At 35.1% G+C, this 23,927-nt stretch overlaps 1 protein-coding gene across 4 annotated transcripts in view; it reads left to right on the top strand.

Moving 5' to 3' along the window:
* Positions 1-23,927, top strand: part of COBLL1 (cordon-bleu WH2 repeat protein like 1) — a 161,437-nt gene that overhangs the window by 25,948 nt on the left and 111,562 nt on the right. For all 4 annotated transcript variants that reach the window (XM_046658149.1, XM_046658151.1, XM_046658150.1 and 1 more), the window contains exon 3: positions 1,914-2,034. In XM_046658149.1, coding sequence (XP_046514105.1) covers positions 1,914-2,034 — 121 coding nt within the window. The remainder of the gene's footprint in view (positions 1-1,913; positions 2,035-23,927) is intronic.

Below are 23,927 nucleotides of genomic sequence, written 5' to 3'. Positions count from 1 at the left end.
CTTCCTCAGAGACCTCTCAATTGTTGACCCAGCAAAGAGTAAAGACTCTAATTTTACATATGACAACAAGAGTAATAATATAAAAGTTGACCCACATTTATTAAGACCTTATTAGATGCTAGGTCTTAATGCTAAGTATCTTAAATATATTATAGAATTTTATCATTATAACAACCTTGTGTGAGAGATCCTTCTGTCTTGGTTCTTATTTATCAGATGAACAAAAAACCTGAGACAATTAGAGGCAGCAACTTCTCCAGGATCATACTTGGTAACCTTGCTACTGTGATCCATCCATTAAAAGTATACGTATATGACTTTAGTATGTTCCATGTGAAAGTGAAAGACTTTCTTTAGAGATTAGTTTTCCAAAACTTCTTGAAAAATAGCGTTCTGTCTGCCTGTTCTGACTTTGTCACGTAGACTTTGGTCTGAATCAAAGATGTGCCATTTTCTTATTGGTTGACCTTAGGCAAGTTACTTAACCTCTCAGAGCCTCTGTACCTTTACCCATAAAATGGGGATTAAAACCACATTTTGCATGTATATGTAAAGCACAGGACCCTAAAATCTTAGTTCCCATTTCTTTTCCTCTTATTTTTCCATGAAATGAAAGATAGTACTGAATTTTTCAGCTTGACTACCAACAATTTGCTTGTAAACAACTTGAGGAGTTCCAGCAACTTAAGAAGTCCAGTTGTGATACTGGAGAGTAAACGTTGGACTTGAAATTGGAAGTCTTGTATTTAGGTTGCTACTTTGTGGTCCATTTCGTATTTTAAGAGGGATGGAAATATTTTCATCTAATAATTAACTCATGACTTTTTATTACTTCTTGATGCTTGAAAGGGCTACCGACTCCGCAGTCAGGCGAAGAGCAATAATCAACCTTTGGGTGTTCCATTTGGATAGTGGGAGTCAGTTGCATAATAGGAATAATGCTGTTTCTATCTCTTTAGCTAAACAGCACAGCCTTGATTCTAGATAAAAGCTTTCCTCACAGATAAGCTTCTGGAGTGCCCAGTTTGACTTTATAATTTCGTAACGTTTGGTTACCCCCATGAGGTCTTTTGAAGGTACATGATTGTTTATCTAGTGCTTAAAGTAAGTGCATGACTATGAAATCTTTGTTGTTGATTAAACGAAGATGTCATATGACAGTGTGGATTTTTTGAGGGTATTGTTCCGTTTAGCTGTGCTGAAAAACTAGATTTAAAGTAACAACTGACTACAGTGAAGTTGTGTAATACCATATTAATTTAACATTTCCATGTGCATCAATCCATTTGATGATATACCTATATGAATCATAATTAGAAGTATGTAACACTTTCTAAAATATAATTCTGGAGAAATTGTTAAAAAAATCAAGTTTTTTAAAATTTGGAAATTTAATTTTGGTCCTATATGGACTGAAAGAGAAGTTGTTATTGAAAGAAATCAATGGCGAAATTTTTGGTGAGGTGAATGATCAAGTCCTAATTTATTTGAGTTTGCATAAATGGACTTTATTTGGTTATGCCATATTTATGGGAAAGATACAAAAAAGATTAATTTATTTCTATCTTGGTATATAATGGTTTGCAACTGCATAATAATCCTTAAACAATGACTTTTTTTTTTTTTGCTGTGAAAGATTTGCCCTTAGCTAACATCTGTTGCCAATCTTCCTCCTTTTTTTTTTTTCTTTTCTCCCCAAAGCCCCAGTACATAGTTGTATATTCTAGTGGTAATGACTTTCTTTTTATAAGGTCTATGCTATGTTAAAATGAATCCGGGCCCTAATTTTTAACATAAAAATCAGCTAACAATTATCAAGTGCTTACTATATGCTAGACATTGCACTAAGAGCTTAATGTGTGTTTTACTTTTGTAGCAACTCAGAGATGGGTGCTAAGATGCTTGTTTTACAGCTGGAGAAATGCAGGCAGAGAAAGGTGAGATCTTGCCAAAGCTGCAGATTTGGAAGGTGATGGAAGCAGCACGTGGACCCACTCACATTCCCTTAACCGCTGGGCTGCCGTTGCTTCTACGGTATTACAAAAATGTTTTTTCACTTTGCTGTGAGATTTTTTGTGTGTAAATGAAATTTATCTTTAATATTTTACTCTAGAATATAACTAAATAATAGATGTGAACCAAGTAGATTCTAAAACCTTAGGAAGACAGGGACAATGTATGCCTTCCATATTTCCCTACATTGATCACATATGCCTAGGACACAGTAGGCTAGTTCATTCATTTTTAAAATTGAATCAACTAAAACATGCTTTTGTAGAAAGTGGTATAAAAAATCATATATGATGATTTTAATTTTGTCTGGAAAACAGGCATTCACTATTGAAAGGCGTTCGAGTGTTCTTAACTGATCTAGTTTCTTATACAATGCAATGAGTGTCAGAAACCAAAAGGGTTCTTTTATTTGTAGTGCTGGATGTTGGTGAAAATACATCGCAAAATACCTCTAGCCAGTTGTGATGTCTGACAAAAATGCTACCATATAGCATCCATACCATATAGCATTATGAATTTAGATTAATAGTTGTGAGTAGATGTGTCTAGAGTTAGAGTTGGAGAATATAAATGAAAACATTTTATTTTCCTGAACTTTTGCAGACTGTTGCTCAGGGTCTTGACTTACTCTTAGTCTTACCTTGATGACAGAAACCTGGATTTACCTTTTGAATGTGCCACTTTTTAAACTTATCTCTTATTGATTCTATCCTTAGTATATTTCAGAGAGGGATTTTTGAAAATCTAACTTTGATTTTTTTTCTGGAAGTCAAAATACCTTTTTAAAAACAGTAGTCATAGAGCCAAGAAAATTGAGAGAGAAACTAGTGCACATATTTGCATTTGGGTATGGAAAGTAGAGCCCAAAATAGTACACTGGTCACACATGATAGATTTTAGCTCTCTAATAGAGTCAATCTTTAGACATACTGTATTTCATTGAATCTAGGATGCAGTCAAATTTCAGATTCACCATTATTTTATGTACCACTAAAAGAAAAGACTTGTCCAATTAAATTGATACAATGCTCTTAAAAATGTTTTTATTAAGGCATGATTTATATATGCCAAAATTTACCTAGTTTAATGTGTAGTTCACATTTGACAAACCCATGCCATCATGACACACCATCACAGCTACCATCGCAATTGAGATATAGAACAAGTCCATACACAACATATTACGACTTAGTTTTTATATTACATTTAATGAAATTGAAAGGTATTTTAAATTAATTTCACGTTTTCATCATGTCATTCTTGTGCAATCTTAAAAAAGGAACATATAAACACAATAATTTTACAGTTTTTCTTAAACTTCATATTCACAGTCTGACTCTTCTTTTGAATTGAATTGTCAGTGACTGTTATTTCACTCACTCTTGTCCTCATGCAGTCCAGAGCATGGATACAGCACTTCTGGAAATATATTCTACTATGGCTCCTGGGATTTTCATGTCCATTACATAAGTTTCAGCCACCATTTTCTTATTTTAACAACTGTGGTTTTTGTTTTTTCCTCAATAGTAACACATCACTGGAAGTTAAGCAGCTTCGATTCAAAGTCAGTAGGAACTTTCTGACAAATTGATGCTTGAAGCCTTAATGTTAGCCTTGCTGGATGTATGAAATGATTGGTCTCATTAGCTTTTTGTTGCTTTCACATATCTTCATATTGTCCAAGAGATTTGGCAGTTACTTTGCCTCTTGTTGTTTTGCTTGGTTGGCAGTACTAATGTGTAGCAGCAACGATGCACGTAATTCTCTGGGGTTGGCGACAACATGGACACCTGGGACCACATATGGGCATACTTGCATCATGACTATCACCTGGGCAACAGCAACTGAAAGATGCCGTTGAGTGTAAGATACAACTAGATTTCACACTTATTAAAAAGTGAAAAAAGTGTGGCTTACAATTGGTAAAATATGGTTTTTAGGTCCACCACTTAACAATTTTATGCATGAGGAGATTTAGGTACACAGGGATTAGTTTGGGGTCAATAGAGCTCTTTGGAAGCAAAGCTGGGATCAGATACTGGGTTTCTGTGTGCTCGTTTGAGGTGCTTTTCACAATACTCCTGGGAGAGATGTTTTGTTCTAACAGGAGGTGTGGGATGGTAGCAAGAGGATTGGCTCAGTGGTCTGACAGACTAGTTATTTGCATTTTGGTTCTGTGCTTACTAACCTGTGACTCTCGAAGTTATTTACTTTCTGAGTCTCATTTTTCTCATGTGAGAAATGAGATGATGATGATACTTACCTCAGAGGATTGTTAGGATTAAATGAATACTAGCATAAAAGATTTCACACATTATTTCTCTTTTAATCAGTATTGAAAAAAAATATTATTCTCTTTTCTTTACAAATCTATTACCCTAAAATGAATGGTTTGTAACTCTCGAGACTTTTAAGCTTCTCTATCATCTTCTGAAATTCTGTGTCCCTGTACATGTAGTGATGTGTCCTGCTGTGACAGAAAAGTCCAACATGAGTTTGACCATTGACATGAGATAGACACGTGGTAGTTCCTTCCTCAGTCATGGCAGCTACCTGATTCATAAATGACTTTAGCATAATACTGCTCAAATGTTTAAAAGATTTTTGAAATGTTCTTACACTCTTTGTATTTGTTTTGCAAAGTTAAATGCTGATAAATTCAGAAAGTACAAAACACTCAGATTTCCACCACCCAGAAATCATTTAACATTTTTTTAAGTCATTTTATCATCTTTCTTTAGGAAATAAAACATTATAGGTAACCACCACTCCTGTCCTAGTCACATTGTAGAAGTGACCAATATCACTTAATAATGTTCATCTTTCTGATCTCATTTTTATACTTAATAAGTATAAACAATATATGATACTGAATGCTTTTATAATTTACTTAATTGGCACATGCTTTTCATATATTTGTTTATTTTATTTTATATTTCTTTTCAAACAACTTTTGTTTAGGATAGAATTATTTTTTAAAGCTCTTGCTGTGAACCAGATTTCTGACATCTGAATTCCCTTTAGAGAACTGAAGAAAATTCAACAGTAAGAATTTTGAACTTTGGTGATTTGGAGAATTATAAATTTTTAAAATATATTCATGGCATAAATAACAATAAACAACTAACTTTAACGTTACCATAAAAAGAAAATAATTATTTTGATTAAGGTGTTTCTTTTACCTGTTTAAAAATTTTAGATCCTGTATTTTTATTCTATGATAATCATAAATACATTGCTTCAGTCTTCATCAAAATTTTAATATCTACATCATATTCAATTGCATTGATGTGTCATTTATTTAACTCTTAAATGGCACATGCTTCATTATAGAATTGCTTTTGGATTATTTTCTAATAACTTGGATTTTTAGAAGTCAAACTTTTAAGTTTCCTGATAAATATTTGCTTTGGTAATATGACATATAAGACACACATATTTTTAGAGCATAACCCCCTGACCCCAAATCTAATTTTCAAATCTCTTCTTAAGAAAAAAGATCTTGAATTGAATATATCTCAAATACTAGAAAAGGAAAAATATTCCATAGGCGAGCATACAAAGATATGTATCTTTTCATTAGAAGTATAAGTAATGAAAATATTATGATTATAAGATGATATCCATTCAAGTTGAGATTGATAAAAGTGAATAATTCATTTTTTTCTTATCTAACTATATTTTTCTCTTTCATACATATGAAAATATATCTAGTGATATTAAGTTGATGTTTTACCTTTTTCTAAGATAAAATTTTCTGAACATCTCAAAGTAAAATAAGGTACATGATTTTTAATGAATTATTTGGAATTCATTTTAAAGACTTGATTTTTAAAATTCTTTATAGAGAGTTTAAGTGAATGTTACTAGAATTGTGTGGCTCTTTAAATACAAAATTCTGGATATATGATATTAATGTCGTGAGAATATATTTATTGCGTAAAATATTGAGCTGAAGTATATAGGGTACTTATGTTTGAAAGATGATATATCATGATCAGGACAACTCACAATAGTAAAAAGATGCTGAATCTGGGTATTTCAAAAATAAATAATCTTGTGTTATATTTAATGAAAATGACTGAGTAATGTAGTCTGTAACTGGACAATTTATTCAGAAACTTAAAAAATCGTATTTGTATATAACTTTGAAGTTCACTCGTATAATAGTACAAGAAAATGCTGTGTTCTCTTGTCTAATAGGTACATCAATACATTTGTCTTAAAATGATAATAAGAGACAGATCTCTGAATGAAAGAATTACAAGTTTGTTTTGTCACCATTTATGTTCTTTAGAACCAAAAATATGAAATTTACTTAATGAAAAAGTCAGTTACTTAAAAGTTAAATATCTTTTCGTCATTGTCATTTTTGGATTTCTTAATACTCTGAGACTTGGGTAATTTTTGAAAGACCAATTCTGTAATTTTGAGCTGTTTTACATTTAGCTTAGGCATGTAATCCTGTAGAATTTTAAGCCAAGAAATGATTTTTATATTAATCTTCTGATTTTATAGATGAAGAGTAGGGACTTCCCAGAATGACAACCTCAGCAACAGGGATTTTGCTGTCTAGGGACATTTTATTATATAATAAACAAATAATTCACCATCAGATGTTAGTTAATAGTGAATGTTTATTTCCTTTGTAGTTGGGTATTTTTTAAAGTGCTTATATAAACATACCTACCAGAATACTAAAATTTGTAAGCTGCATATATCTTTCAACTTTCTGATTTCTACAGAAATGTGGGCATAAAATGCTGCAGGTTAATTCTTTTCTTAAAATTCATCAAGTATACATTTTATTCATATCTAATTTAAATGATAGAATTTATCCTTTATGTCAAGAAAATACTGTTTTAGACAAAAATGGAAATATTTAAGGTACTTAATGTATTGGTATTTTTTGAGGATGACAGAATTACAAATGGTCTAGTGCTATTGTCTAATGTACATTGAGACTATTTAGTGAATGTTGTGGAAAATACCACATTGTTTAGCTATAAAAAGAAACATTGTTTGTACTTTTTTAAGACTATGTGAGTGGGGCAACAAACCAGCTATTTCTGGTTGAAACAGCTTCACTTTAGTTAGTGATAATCTTTCAAATGAAGTGATATAGAAAAAATTATACTTTAAAATACTGTGGACTTTTGTGCTATATACTTAAAACAAAATTTTCAACTTTTAAAAAAACAATAGTGTAGTATTTTTATTTTTTCCATGTACTTAAGTACTTTAAAAATCTTTAAAAATAAAGTACTGAAGTACCTTTAAGTATTTAACTAATCTTTAAATACTAGTTAAAGTTCCACTGTACCTTGGAAAACTAAACTGAGAACAAGGAAGTAAGTAAATAACATAAGGTCGGAGTAGCTAAAGCAGATATTCCAAAGTTCAAGTGTTTTTCTCAAAGGGCACCTACAGATTCCTTACTCAAACCTGATCAGATTTTAACTTTTAATTCTAATAGACAGGACTATTTGATTTCAAAACCAAAGGCAGATGCTAGAAGTACTGATTTAGCAAAGTGGAGATGGAGTACTGAAAGTGTGACACACTAAGTGATGACTGGAAGAAAGTGAGGAGACAGAAAAACTGTTAGAACTAGACTCAAGAACTCCACGGACCTTCCCACGAGGGCCCATGCACATCGGTAAGCCTCTAAGGTGTTGTGTAATCCAGCAAGGACATAACACTGAAAATAATATTTACCAAGTTAAAAAAGAGACCATAAGGCACTAAACCAAGGTAAAATGTGTTTAATATATTTAAGAAGGTTGTAAAATTAATTATAGACTGGGCCAGAAGGAAAAGCTAGTTCATTTCCACAAGTATGAAATTGTACAGAGACAGTCTTTGACCCAAAGATATTAGTTAAAATAAAGCTTAAACAAAAACCACTCAACCACATGGAAATAGTAGTCAAAGTGAAATTTAATCAAAGTGAAATAAGAATCAAAGTGAAAAATAAGAGAACATGAGCTAAGAAGTTCAGCTCATGATGCTAAAACAAAACAAATGAAAGGAGGAAGTAAATAATACATATATAAGCAGAAATCAATGATTTAACAAATACAGAACTGCAAAACTATGTAGTTATTTTTTTAGGAGGGGAGGGCAACACAGCTCTCTTTCAAATTTGATGAAAAAAGAGGAGAAAAGAAAAATCTTATGGATTCCAAGAGTTTTTAAGTTACAAGAATAATAGGTATAACTTATGGTAATAGGTTAGAAATTCCAGATGAAATGGATGACTATCTGGAAAATGCATGAAATAAAAATTTGAATCAAGATTTAGAGTTGTTAAATCAATTGATTATAGAAAAACAAGATGAAGAAGTTATCAGAGGTTCTATCCTCCAGAAGGTTCTGGGATTAGTTATGGAGGCAAGCCTGTTTGGTCTTCTAAAGAATAGATAACACATAACATTCTGGGTTTTTTTTGGTTTTCTTATTGAGTTTACTGGAAAAAAAATTTTTATGTTTAAGGTATACAATATGATGGTTTCCTTTACATATATTGTGAAATGATTACCACAATAGGTTCAGCTAACATCCATCTTCTCATATAGATACAATAAAAAGAAAAAAGGAAAAAAATTTTCTCCTTGTGGTGAAAACTCTTAGGATTTACCTTCGTAACAACTTTCCTGTATATCATACAGCATTGTTAGCTATAGTCGTCTTGTTGTATATTACATCCCTGGTACTCCTTTACCTTATAACTAGAAGTTTGTGCCTTTTGACCACCTTCCTCCAATTCACTCTCCCTTCACCCTCTGTCGCTGGTAACCACAAGTCTGATCTTTTTTTCTATGAGTCTGGGATAACATTCTTTAAAGCTTTACAGAACATAGAAAAAACTAGGAAGTTTCTGACTTTATTCTACTTAACGAGCATATCTGTACTGACATTTTGCAAAGAAATTGTACGAAATGAAAAGGCCATCCTCTCTTTTCAGTGCAACTGTAAAATTGCAAAATAAAATTAAATTCATCAGCATATTACTCTGTCACTAAGTAGGATTATTGTGGGAATCCAAAAATGGCTTACAAGTAGAAAACTGTTTATATATTACATTAATAACTCAAAGGGAAAGTCATGCTCAAGGTTACATTGTTTGTGGCAAAACTAGGTGTCAAAGTCAGTTTTGTGATGCACATGTTAGCCAGTCACTATCCATCCCTGGGAAGTCACTCTTATTTCTCCTTACAAATTAAAATACTTCTCCTAGACTTCTCTGAGGCCCCCTGTCCTGCCCTGTCTCTCAGTTTTATCAAATGCTTATCTCATTCATGCTGCAATGACTCCAAGACAAGGGGCTCACAGCCTCCTGAGCCAGTCTAGGGCTATATTGCATGCTTGTCCATTCATCCTGTGAATGTTTGCTGAGTGCCTGCCCAGCACCAGCCGTGGTGCTGGTGTCTGGGGCGACAAAGATCAATAAGAGAGTCTTCCTGCTTGGAAAGGCCCCTGGTCCGTCAGTACTTCTCAATACTGTAATGAACTGTTTTTGAGAGGGTAGTTTTTTTCTTTTAATGGTCATGTTTATTCTACTCTATTAGGAAACAATATGTATCAATTCATGGGTTCAGTATGTTATTGCTTAAAACAAGAGAAAGTAATTAAAATACATAAATAAAACATTAATATTACATTAATATGGTGAAAATCTTGAAAGGAAACAAAGATTGGGAAAGGTCATATGGTATAATAGGACAGCTCAGAAAGTGTGAACAGTATGGAACTGAAGTGTGTGTCTTTATAACTTCTAGTGTATAATTATGTATAGTTATATACATATAGCTATATAGTTATATATAATTCTGTCCTCTAGAGAGACAAAACATTAAATCTGGTTCTTCTGGCCACTGAATAGTTCTTCTCAAAAGATGATGGAAAATTAAAAACTGAGAAACCTAGAAATGGAGGGATATTGATTAAACTATTAATTAAACAACATATATATTAAGCCGATAGAAAACGTTATAGTTAATGATGAAATATTAGCAGTTATATCATTAAAATCAGGAATTAATTAAAGATGCCTCCCATTACTGTTACTAACTTTTTTTCTGAAAGTTTTAGATAATGCCATTGGATAAGATATGACAATGAGAGGTATACAGATTCAAAGGAGTGTACTTTTTTCCCCTCCCTTCTCTCTCTTCTTTTTTTTTTCCTTTGGTAAATAAACTGCCTAACACCTAAGATAATCAAAGGAAAACATTTAAAACCCATACAAAGGTTTAGAAAGTTGTTGGGATATAAAAATTGATAGGCACACACCTATTAGAATAGCTAAAATTCAAAATACTGACACCACCAAATGCTGACAAGGATATAGAACAATTGGAACTCTCATTCATTGCTGGTTGAAATGCGAAATAGTATAGTCACTTTGGAAGACAGTGGGATAGTTTCTTACAAAACTGAACATAGTCTTAACCGTACAATCCCGTCATCACACTCCTTGGTAGATATGAATTTCAAATGAATTCAAACCTTATATCCACACAAAAACCTGCACAAGATTGTGTATATTAGCTTTATCATAAATGCCAAAACTTGGAAGCAAACAAGATTTCCCTGAATGGGTGAATGGATAAATAAGTTGTGGTATACCCATTCAATGAAATAGTATTCCACAATAAAAATAAATGAATGATCAGGCCAGCCCAGTGACACATCGGTTAAGTTCAAATGTTCTGCTTCAGCGACCTGGGGTTTGCCTGTTCAGATCCCCAGTGCAGACAAGCCATGCTGTGGTAGGCATCCCACAAATAAAGTAGAGGAAGATGGGCACAGGCATTAGCTCAGGGCTAATCTTCCTCAAAAATGAATGAATGAGTGAATGATCAAACCATGAACAGATATGGAGGAAACTTAAATGTATATTGCTAAGCGAAAGAAGCCAGTATGAAAAGCCTACATACTATATGATTCCAGTCACATGACATTCTGGAAAAGGCAAAACAATGGAGACAGTGAAAAAAAATCAGTTGCTAGAAGTTTGGGATAGGAGAGGGAGGAACGGATAAGTGGAGTGTGGGATTTTTAGGGTGGTGAAACTATTTTGTATGATATAGTAATGATGGACACATGTCATTACATTTTTTGAAACCCATGCAACTGTACAACAGAAGGAGTGAACCCTAATGTAAACTATGGACTTTAATACTAATGTATTAATATTGGCTCATCACTTGTAACAAATGTAAAAGGTGTAAACAATAGAGGAAACTTGTCAGGGGAAGGGATTAAGGGTATATGAGAACTCTTTGTAATTTCTAATCAATTTTTCTAAAAACCTAAAATTGCTTTTTAATAAAGTCTGTTAATTTAAAAAATTAATATGGAAAAATCTGCATCCTTGCCCCTTAGCCACTTTAGGCCATCATTATCTACTTCCAAAACAGTGGCATCTGCAGAGAAGGGAACAGGAGATGACTCATTGGTGAGAGAAAGAAAATATTAGAACTTCCATTAATATGTAATTTTATAAAACTAGAAGTTGGGGCCAGCTCCGTGACCGAGTGGTTAAAGTTCTACATACTGCGCTTCAACGGCCCAGGTTCATGGGTTTGGATCCCAGGCACTGACCTGCTCCACTCATCAGCCATGCTATGGAGGCATCCCACATACAAAGTAGAGGAAGATTGGCACAGATGTTAGCTCAGAGCTAATCTTCCTCAAGCGAAAAAAGAGGAAGATTGGCAACAAATGTTAGCTCAGAGGAAATCTTCCTCACCAAAAAAACCCAACAACAAAAACCCAGAAGTTAAGCTCTATTGATATTTAAAGCGTGGTTAGGCACTGAAGAAGTTACTCAGTTTGTGGGTCAGAGAGTTATGTCACAGCAAGAGAGGGTGAGTGTGCCGTACTGGGGCCACCTTGCTAACCTCATGTCGTTATTATCTTTCAGTGTATTGCAATTTACATGTTTGTCAGTGTTTTACACATCATATTTATAAACTAATCTTCAGGATGGACAGATGTGAATATCTGCAAAGAAATCACACGTTGAATATGATAAAAATACAAGCACAATTGAACTACATGGAAACAGCAAAGTTGACACTTATTTTAGTATAAGCTTGTTGTCAGCCATGCTATAAGAAGCAATCAGATCTGATAAGAATTGGAGCCCCAAAAGCAGTTATCAGACTACTTGAAATAAGAATTTACATCTACTTTTTACTAATAAATACCATTAATACATAAAACATATTAAATGTTTGTTTCATTTTATCATACTCTTCAATTGCACTTTTTTTATTTTTTGCTGAGGAAGATTCGCCTTGAGCTAATATCTATTGCCAATCTTCCTCTTTTTTTTGCTTGAAGAAGATTAGCCCTGAGCTAACATCTGTGCCAGTCTTCCTCTATTTTATATGTGGGTCACCACCACAGCATGGCTGATGAGTGGTAAAGGTCCATGCCCAAGACCCGAACTTGTGAACCTGGGCCACCAAAGCAAAGCACACTGAATGTAACCACTAGGCCGTGGGGCCAGCCCCTTCAATTTCACTTTTGAAAAAGGACCCATGAATACAGCAACACATGTTACTTATAATTGAGTTGCTGAGTCTACTTTTTCCTTTCACTGATAGAATTGTGTGATCAAATAAGATCCAGATTTCCAGTCTGGATTAGTCTACCTGGTTTTCCTGCCTCTGGTCTTACCTGCCTTCAATCCAGGCTCCATGTTAGCCAGGGAAAGCACTCTAAAATGCATCTCTGATTCTGTCACTTTTTTGATTTAAACACTTCCTCTTTTTTTTTTTTTTTGTTTAGTTTGGCACCTGCGCTAACGGCGGTTGCCAATCTTTTTTTTTTTCTTCTCCCCACAGCCCCCCAGTACATTGTTGTATATTCTAGTTGTGAGTGCCTCTGGTTGTGCTATGTGGGACACCGCCTCAGCATGGCCTGACGAGCAGTGCCATGTTCATGCCCAGGATCTGAACCAGCAAAACCCTGGGCTGCTGAAGTGGAGTGTGTGAACTTAACCACTCGGCCAGAGGGCAAGCCCCCTCCCTACTTTTTTATGCTAAGGCCCAACTTTGGTCCTGTAAGATACATTGCTAGGGGCCCTGTCTTCCTCTCCAGGCCTTACCCTCTCCCATCCCTGTCCCTAGAGGATCTTTCTCTCCCTTAGCACTGCCTAGAGGACTTTCATCCCCCCTTCACTAGGCTGTGTCTTTCTCATTTTTCAGGTATGTTGAGGTGTCAGTGCTTCCAAAAGGCCTTTTCTACTTCAAACCTGGGTGAGGTGCCCCCTTATGCAGCCCACTGTCCAGTCAGCTTGGCCTAGACCATTGCTATTTGCTTGTCGCCATTGTGACAGACTTCAGCAGGGATCTCTAGGACTTAGCACCATGACTGTCCTAGTGTTTGGAACACAAATTTATAATTAGATAAATTGATTAAAACCATGTTTTAGGAGAGAAATGGTATGCAAAAAGGCCCCTATGCAATGTTAGTTGATAAAGATATTATAAGCCTGATTATCTCAAAACATATTTGATGAAGAAAAATAATGCTAGTTTTGTTTGCCAAACTTTGTTTCTTAATTCTTTTATGACTGTTTTATCACTTATTAAAGACAATATTGTATATTATTACTAATAATACAGTTATTGAAAGGCAGGGAAATGTGCAATAACTCAACTTACTTAATGTAAAATAGCTAAACTAAGTTACTTCCTAGCTTCCTCCAGAAGTTCTGGTTGTTATTCTATGACCACGTTTACAATCTATGATAAGATTACTAAGCCTTTAGATAGTGAGAAAATTTTTTCCTGTATTTCAGGAAATATTTATGTCATAAAAATTGAATTAGAACTCTGTATTGTAACCTTTAATCCTCGATTACAACGGCAATTTCTGTTCTTCAGAAAGGGAAGGACCATCTAGTACTATTATGTGACCTGATTATTATTTGATTTTGGACAACTTCTAGACATGTCTTGCCTTAATTATTCATGTCTGTGTGCCTTCCTTTCTCTTTCCCTCCCCTTCCTTCCTTCCTCCCTCCCTCCCTTATTTTGAGTTTGATTTTAAAATGTTATTCCCAACTTGTTGGTAGCAAATCTACCTGGATGTTTCTGGGAAAATTGTATAGACCTAGAAAAATAGTTATGTATCAAAATACTGGTATTTCAAAGTACAAAAACTGTTAGTATTAAAATAAACCACCCCAGAATTCTACTGTAATTTGTTGCAAATTTCCTATAGCCTACATCCCTGAACATATTTATGCTCTGACTTCCTCCATCACATCATACAATGGACCTTACTTGGAAAGTAAGTCAACACTGTCTGATGAGTGATGCAATGGAAGCAGGGCACACAACCTTCTCGTGACTTCAATAACCCCCATCCCTTGCTTTTTCCTGCTGTACTGGGCCACGTGAACTCAGTTTTTCCACATTTAGATCATCCTCTGCCCCCAAATTCATTACTGGCAGGTGCATGTGCACGTTTGTATGCGTGAATTGTTAAAGCTTAGCCCTCAGTAGAGGTACATGTTTGAGCTATGGGCTCTATGTTGAATATTCCTATTCACTGCTATTAGACAATATCTTATGGACTTATGATGAATGCATCCCACGTGCCGTCCCATGGCTGAATGCTATGAGGTTTACAAAAATACAAGTTTTTTTCTTCTTTTTTGCAGATTCTTAACTTTAATTTCTCTAAAGTTATGCTTTTCGTTTTGTTACTAGCATTAATTTGTGAATGTTAATTTGCTCACTGGATAATGGAGTTGACTGTAAATAACATAAAAGATGGTTAAATATTTTATATCTATTTTTTCATGTAAATTTTGATTTAGTTATTAAACTCTATTTCTGGACACTAAGCTAAAATGAACTTTTACGTTTACTTCAAGTCAGGAAAATTCATTATTATCTTCTTTTTTTTTATCCTTTTGAATGCTCAATAAATAAAACATGTGGTTCAAAGGACTAGCACTGTCTGTAGGAGTTTGTACTATAGGCCAATCTTCCTTCAGCCTCTGGAGCCCATCATTCTGCTAGAAATATACAGCATGTTCACAGATAATGGAAATAAATGTTATTTACTTGTGCAATTGCCTTCTGTCATGGATAGTTTTACGTTAAAGTGGAGTGGAGGCAGGAATAGAAAATTATGTGGCAGTCTGGGTATCAATAAAGGCCATTCTATTAAACTTTTTTTAATAACATACAGTAAAATTAACCTTTCTTGGGAGTCTAGTTGTAGGAATTTTAACCCCTGCACAGATTCATGAAGACTCCACCCGAGTCAGGACACAGAACAGTTCCATCCTCCAGAAAAATCCCTCTTTGTATTTAGACCTTCTCCCATCACTAACACCTGGTGACCACAGACCTGTATTCTCTGTCACTATAGTTTGACTTTTTTAAGAAGGTCATAAAAGTGGAATCATAAAAGTGGGACCATCTTCTTTGACTCAGAATAAGGCCTTTGAGATTTATCCAACTTTAATGTGTATCAGTAGCTCTATTTTGTTGCTTAGTGTGGTATTCCATATAATGGATGTGCTACAGTTTGTTTATCTGTTCACCCACTGAATGCCATTTGGGTTGTTTCCAGTTTTGAGTCATTATGAATAGAATATTTATGTACAGGTTTTTGTGTAAACACTGAGTTTTCATTTCTCTTATGTCTAGGAAGGTAATTGTTGAGTCATATGGTAAGTGTGTATTTAACTATAAGAAACTTCCAAGTGATTTTCCAGACTGGCTTTACCATCTTGCATCCTGCCAATAATGCATGAGCGTTTTATTTGCTCTCCATCTTATTGGCACTTGGTATTGGCTGGATTTATTTTAGCCATTCTAATAGGTGTGTAGTGATATCTCATTTTGTTTTTAATCTGCATTTCCTTAGTGGTGCTAGGTGTTAAAGAGCTTTTCATGTGCTTATTTGCCATCTGTAGTGAACTCAGTCCTTTGCTGATTTTTAAACTGAGTTGTTTATTTTCTTATTGTTGAATGTTCAGAGTTATTGATATATTATGGATATAAATTCTTTGTCTAATGTGATTTGCAAATAGTTTCTCAGACTGTGGCTTATCCTTTCATTCTCTAACAGTGTATTTTATAGAGCAAAAGCTTTTAATTTGGTAAAGTCCAATTTATCAAATTTTTCTTTTAGGATTATTCTTTAGTGTCTCGTCTAAGAATTTGTTGCCTAACCCCAGATCATGAAGATATTCTCCTATGCTTTTTTTTTTTTTTAAGTTTTACAGCTTTTCATTTGTGTTTAGATCTAGCATTCATTTTGAGTTAATTTTTGTTAAAGGTATAAAATTTAGGTCTAGATTTATTATTTTTTTTTAGCATATAGATGTCCAATTATTCCAACATCATTTGTTGAAAAGACTATCCTTTCTGTATTGAATTTGAACCTTTGTTAGAAATAAGTTCTTTATACTTGTGTGGCTCTATTTCTGGACTCTATTGTGTTCTGTTGCTCTCTATGTCTATCCATTAGTCATTACTACACTCTTGATTACTGTAGCTTTATAGTAAGTCTTGAAATCAGTAGTGTGGCTTCTCCAGCTTGCTCTTGTTTTTTAAAATTGTTTTTCTATTCTCATTCCTTTGCCTTACTAGATATTTTGGAATAAGCTTGTCTATATTTACAAAAATCCTGCTGGGGTTTTTGTAGATAAAATTGGGATTGTGTTAAATGTATAGATCAGTTTGGGAAGAACTGACCTCTTTACTGTGTTGAATCTTCTAATCCATGAACATTGTATCCCTCTCCGTTTAGTTAGATCTTCTTTGATTTCTTTTATCAGTGTAATGTAGGTTTTAGAATACAGATCCTGTATACATTTTGATGGAGTTATACCCAGGTAGTTCATTTCTGTGGTATTTTTAAATGGTCCATTCTATTCTATTCTATAGAAATACCTTTGGGTTTTGCAAAATGAAATAAAAAGGGCATTTTCCTTCTTCTTTCTGTGCATTGAGACCCCTTTCCTGCTCCTTAACCTTGGAACTATAGAGCTTTTCCTTGTACCCTCTCTTTGCATCTATTGTCTACTTCTGAGTTTTAGGCTGCCTTGAGTCCTGACTGGGATATAGTGGAGGGGAAAAGTGGTTAGCTCACTGCCAATTCAGTGGTACTTTGAATGCTGATCTTCTCCAATCCACCTGCTCTAATTTACTTTCAGAGTCCTCAAATTAACACTTCATGCATTCTGTCTGAATTTTAGAGCTGTATTCTGCTGAAGAGACAGGGTAGGGTGTGCTTAACTCATGTTTCCTGAAACTAGAACTAAGACCAATCTCTTTTGCAGTGACTGAAATTAAGTATTATTAATCACATCTCAGATTTTGTTTGCTGTTAGCAGACAATCCCCCTCTGTGTTGAGATCTGGTAACATTTCTTCCTTGTCTCCTCCCTTTCAAGAAAGTTACCGAATAACTCTTTGCCCAACTCTGAATACCCAGCTCCTATTCATAGTTGTAAAGTATCTATTCGGGGAAAATAAAAATTTTTGGTTTGCATAATTGTAATTGAGTATGTGATGTCAGAGTAACATATTTGTGACAATTTTCCTTAAAGAAGAGAAATCATGGTAGTATCTGAAAAATTATATTTGAGTTATTTAAGACTGCTTCTGCTGGCAGCCTTGGCAAATATAAGAGAGGATTGGAGGATTAATATTTTGAAAACAAACTTGTCTGTATGAAGCAAATTATGTGGAAATTTGATGTTACTCATTTAAAAAAAAATTTGTATAAATGATGAGATGTAGAGGCAGATATTCTAAAGAAGGAAGAAACTTTCTTAATTTGCATAAGAATCTCAGATTTTATTTATTTTTTATTCACTACTGTAAAAACTGCTCATTTATCTAGCCAGGAATTTTGCATTGACAATTTCTGTGTTGAAATTAGGCCAGATAGAGACACTTTCTTTTAAACTTGTTGTTCACTTTTGTGTTTAAGGTTTGCTTTAGGTATGCTAAGCACAAGCCAGTATAACCGTGGATTTCTGACTTCATCTCCAGTAACAACTGATCCTTTCAATGTAAATTTTGATAATACTGTAGCTCAGCATAATCATTTAAGGGTAGAGTTATATAGTTTCAGTTTCAATCTGGTTTTACCTCAAACTGAAAATACTTGTAGCATGTTCTTGCATGTGGAAAAAGAAAGCAAAGTTCAATTCTGTCGTAGGACAAGAAAGTACTCACCTGCTTTTTCAAAAGTGGGTAGAGTGGTCTATATTCTTTCTTGCTTTCTTGGAGGAAAAGTGTACCATAGTCCAAAAAAATATAATCAGAACTTCTTGAAAAGACTGACAAAATATTTGCTATGTCTCATTTTGAAGAAGGATAGGAGTCTGAAGGGAGGAATGGGTGCATGATCATGATGAAATAAGCGTAGACTTTGGGATTAGAAAGACCTGGATTTGAATCTAAACTCTGTCACTAAAATGATGGATATGTTGCTTAATAACCGAGGTTCTTCTCTTAGGTACGCTTGATTTACCTACTTAATTCATACACGTATTCTATGAAATTCAAGAACATTTGTAAAGGGACCCAAACCTGTGCCTGCCATGTGGTGATATACTTATTAAGAAATAGTGCCTTTCAAGGGAAAACAGGATTGAAACAAAAAAACAGCTCACTAATTGGGAAAAAATATTTACAAGCCACTTATCCGACAAAGGGTTAATCTCCATAATATACAAAGAACTCACACTGCTTAACAACAAAAAAACAAACAACCCAATCAAAAAATGGGCAGAGGACATGAACAGACATTTCTCAAAAGAAGATATGAATATGGCCAATAGACACATGAAAAGATGTTCATCATCACTAATCATCAGGGAAATGCAAATCAAAACTACACTAAGATATCACCTTACACCCGTTAGATTGGCAAAAACATCCAAAACCAAGAGTGGCAAATGTTGGAGAGGTTGTGGAGAAAGAGGAACCCTCATACACTGTTGGTGGGAATGCAAACTGGTACAGCCACTATGGAAAACAGTATGGAGATTTCTCAAAAAGTTAAAATTAGAAATACCCTATGACCCAGCCATCCCATTACTGGGTATCTATCCTAAGAACCTGATATCAGAAATCTCAAGAGTCCGTTGCACCCCTATGTTCATAGCAGCATTATTTACAATAGCCAAGACGTGGAACCAGCCTACATGCCCAGAAACTGATGATTGGATAAAGAAGATGTGGTATATATACACAATGGAATACTACTCAGCCATAAAAAAAGACAAAATTGGCCCATTCACAACAACGTGGATGGACCTCGAGGGTATTATGTTAAGCGAAATAAGCCAGTCAGAGAAAGACGAACTCTATATGACTCCACTCATAGGTGGAAATTAGTATATTGATAAGGAGATCTGATCGGTGGTTACCAGGGAAAAGGGGGGGTGGGGGGAGGTCACAGAGGGGGAAGTGGTGTACCCACAACATGACTAACAAAAATGTACAACTGAAATCTCACAAGGTTGTAATCTATCATAACATTAATAATAAAAAAAAGAAGAAATAGTGCCTTTATTGTACATCAGCTAGAGCAAAAGAGTAGGTAGTTTAATAGCTCAGAGCTTTCTGAAAGATCACTTGCTAATATTCAACCTTGATGAATAGCAAGGAAAATGTTTAGCTTATTTAATAGGGTGCCTAGTTTTTGACCAGAGTACCCTATTTTGCTTACATTCCCTAAAACTGAGACACAGGGGAGTCGTGGGTTTAGAGTAAGGTTCAGGCAGGATACTCTCCTTGTGTCTGTGGTTAGCAGGCTCTTTTTTTCCATCTTTTAACTTTTCTCTTTTGTGACTACATGAATGCCATCTCACAAACACAAATGTTCTAGGCCCCATCTCATCTGTATCACATGATGGTGTCATTAAAGACCCGTAGTGGTTTTATTTAGACATTTTAGTCTTTAAGGTGAGCTTGTGAAGATATTAGACTGATAAGAAGGAGCAGAATAAAAAGTAATAGGCCAAGGGGTGATTATATGAATTTCTCACTTGCATGTGCCTGAGAAAACAGACCATATTATTTGGCATCTCTAGCTGTTTAGTCCAAAGAGGAGATAGAAAACACATGGGAAATGTAATATAAAGAATTATTAACTGCGATAAAAAAATAACTGTAATATATAAGGAAACACTAGGGTACCCTAGGACTGAGGGAGAGTCACCAAGGAACAACACTCGCAAAGGGTTCAGACCTCCTTGGAGGTGTGGTTCAGCCTGTCGGAGGGCAGAGAAACTTGCTAGTTTTGTCAGGCTGGGGCTGGTGTTGAGTTGTTGGGCAAGTAGTCCACCCTCTGCAGTGCAGGTGGGAGCAGGCGTTCACGTGTAGTGGGAGTCTGAGTGCTGGCAGAGGCAGAAGTCCTTCCCATTGCATGGGATGGCTGGGATGGGAAGGGTGGGGGTGATGAAGGTTTGTGTGTGGGGGGGGGGGGGGCTTTGTAGAAGCAGCTGCTGCCCCGAGTGTGACCTTCCAGGCCACAGGTGACTTTGTGCATGCCGCAAGGGGTCCCGCCAAGAGAGTACAGACACCAATACAGGCAAGAGCCTTCAGAGCGTTCTGTGTGTGTAGAAGCTCTGGTTTCTATGACAAGAGGGCCTCCGAAAGGTTATTTCCAGGAGGAGGCTGCAAGATCTCAGGGGAATGGTGTTTTATGGCTGTGGCTGGGGCTTGGTTCTACCAGGTGTCTTGACCCGTATGCTCCCAACCCCTCAGCCCAGGCTGGAAATTCCAGGAAGCCCCTTCCTCTGCCGTGTCCCTCCAGTGCCCTGTATACAAAAGCTTAGCATCATGCCTACCTTAAAGGAGAGATGCTTAAAGGCATTCCATGGTTTATTGATCGCAGGACCTGCGTTGCAGGGTACATTTGGAACTGAGAGCCGGTAAATTGATAACTCACACAGCATTTTTCATTTTGGAAAGGGAGTGGTTATGCCAGCATATTGAATCTGTAGACTATGCAAAATGTTAACTTGATACTCATTTTGCCTTGCATACAATTTCCTGTCTTCTGAAGGAATGATTTAGAAAACTGAGAACTTAAATCATACGAAAGGTACATGAAAGACTTGCTGAACTTTGATCCTAACATCCCTTGAATCTTCTGGAATGTCTTTAAGTTTGCAGCAGCTGGTCTCAAGTTACTGATGATCATCTTGGTGGCAGAGGGTGTTTGGGGTTTATAGTTTATGGGAGAGAAGCTTCAGGTCCATCTCTCCCTGTCTGTTACCTGTTATCATCCCCTCTCCAACCTTGCCTGGCAGAATTATCCAGCAGAGACCCAACATTGCCTGTTTTGGTACTGCCTACACAGAAAGGACTTTTAGTTACATTGACATTTTATCTGTAACTGATGACATCAACAAGATTCCTAGAAGTAATGCCTCATTTTCTTCTAGCCTTGTGAATAGCATTGACTTTTAGAAGATTTATGGGCAATATTAGATGTGAAATGATTTCAATTAATTTTTTTCCATCAGGCAAGTTTATTACTAAATCCTTTCCCTTCTTTTTGGAAGGCCCGCAACTCCATCTGTCATCATACACCATAAAATTTTATAACAGATTGGTTGCTTGGACGGAAACTCAATCTCTTTTTAAGGTTTTTATTAATTGTAATAAATTTATATTAATATTACTTTATTATAAATAGCATATATTCATTGTAGAAAGTTAGAGGATATTAATAAGCAAAAGTAAGAGAAAGCAACATTCTCTTATCTAGGGATTATCTTATTTATACTTCAGTGTGTAGAATTCTAGATCCATTTATTTCCACATAATTTATTTTTACAAGATGGAATGCTATTTTTGTCATGTTGATTTATCAACCGCTTTTTTCTGATAATACTCTTCACCTTTCTATGTCAATACATTTTCATCTTTTGTAATACCCAGCTCATTCTCACTTTGGCTCAATTGCCCCTAAAACATTTACAAATACTTTATTCTAATTAGGATCTAATCTGGGACATTGCTTTACAGGTATGTACTGTAAACTTCTTCAAGTAATGACACTTACCTTTTGAAGAGACCAGGCAAGTTGCCCTATAAAATATTGCACTTTCTGGATTTTTCTGTTGCTTCCCTGTGGTGGTGGTAGTAGCTTGTTCTTAAATCCTTGAATATGGAAAAGTTGGATGTAGGCAACATAGACTCAAGTTAAATGATTTTTGGCTAGAATATATTGTAGGTTTGTCATTTTTTACAGCACGTTACATCAGGAGGCACAGTATCCAGAGGAGCCACCATTCATGTGGCACACTCTTTAGACCCCAATATCAGAGCTGCTTTCTAAGTCTGCCAAGCTTTTATTTCTTGTATTTGGCCTTACTACATATTGAAGATCATAATTTTTCAACCTTATAAGAAAGTTATACATTTCCTTTAAACATTTTTTTTAGTGTCTCCAGTGAAACTTTGAAATTTTTTTTCAAATATACATTTTAAGGTTGTCAATAAACTATTGCTTATCGGATGCTTTCTCTAACGTTAAGCATGTATTATTTTAGACTTCATCATGTGGGATCTTTGATCTGAGGAAAATAGTAAAGCATCTTAGATATTTTAGACGTATATTCTGTAGGATTTTTTAAAAAGAAATGGTATGGCAATTTAAAGCCTGTAAGGGGCTATGATGAAGATGTTGCATACAATCCTGGAGAGAATTAATTTAACTGGGAGGTGACTTATTTGTCAGTCTATCTACTCCCGGGGCAAGAAAGGTTTAAAATATATTTGAAATGATAAGTTTAATAAAGTATAATGAATAAATGGAAATAATGAGTAGTAATGCCATGAAAAAAAAATTTGTGGCATTTAATTCATTTTCTAAACCTTGAGGAAATTGCGTATTTTTATCAAAAGTAAAAGGTATCATTTTTCCATTGCAATTTCTGTCTCTTGGTCTCTCTCTCTCTCTATATATTTACACACACAAAAAAATGCGTAATATTCCTCTTTTGTTGAAGAATTTTCAGTTTATATCTTTTTAGACTTGTGAGTGCTTCAAAATACCGTGTTACCTTTCAAAAACATTTTAAAGGATCTTCTTTTAGAATGTTGTTAAAAAGAACTAACTTTAAAAGAAACATCTAGGGTAGTTTCCCTTTCAAAATAAACATATTTGATTACTTGATATGTGGAAGCAACTTTTCCCTAGCTGTGAAGATGAGAAGAGTCCTAGAAGGAAATGGGCCTAGTGAAGACTGGTAAATGTGATAACTATTTCTCACAATTCCCTTTTGTTTGTATTGGCTCTCACTGTTGGCATTGATTTAGAAGGCTTAGAAAGTCATAGTCTTTGCTTTTCCTAACAATACTAGGCCTTAAACACTAGTACTTATTGGGTGGGGAAAGGATTTGTGAGTTTAACAATGTCTTTTGCTCTTATATATAAATAGTATTGACTTAATAAGAAAACAGTAGAGCAACCCAGGGCAAGGAGTGTAGGGAGGGGTAGTGGGAGGGTGTCCACGTCTTTGAACCGTCAGCTTTTGTGGAGGAGAATGAAATTTCCTTGTGATTCCTGGGGAGTTAAGAACCTGTGCCGTGTATGTCCTGAGCCCCAGTTAGTCCTGTTCTTTCTTCTCCTTTCTGCGCTCACTGTATCATTCATGAGCTTGCACCTGACTGAGCAGTGGAATTTGCTGGGCCATCACTGTGCCTAGTAAAGGGTCACTGAAATGTCAGAATTCTAAATATGGCATTGTATAATTCTTCAGGGTGTGTCTGCATTTGCCCTCATCTGATTTTTGATTTTTGTCTTCGTACCTGCCTCACCTTATGCACCTCCCCCAAATGACCTGAAATGAACTTTTGTTTGTATACTTCTGAAGATTCTTACCAGAACCTCCACCAG

The sequence above is a fragment of the Equus quagga genome, chromosome 4 (assembly GCF_021613505.1).
Source record: "Equus quagga isolate Etosha38 chromosome 4, UCLA_HA_Equagga_1.0, whole genome shotgun sequence".
Taxonomy (NCBI): Eukaryota; Metazoa; Chordata; class Mammalia; order Perissodactyla; family Equidae; genus Equus; species Equus quagga.
This window is presented reverse-complemented; position numbering and strand designations above follow the sequence as displayed.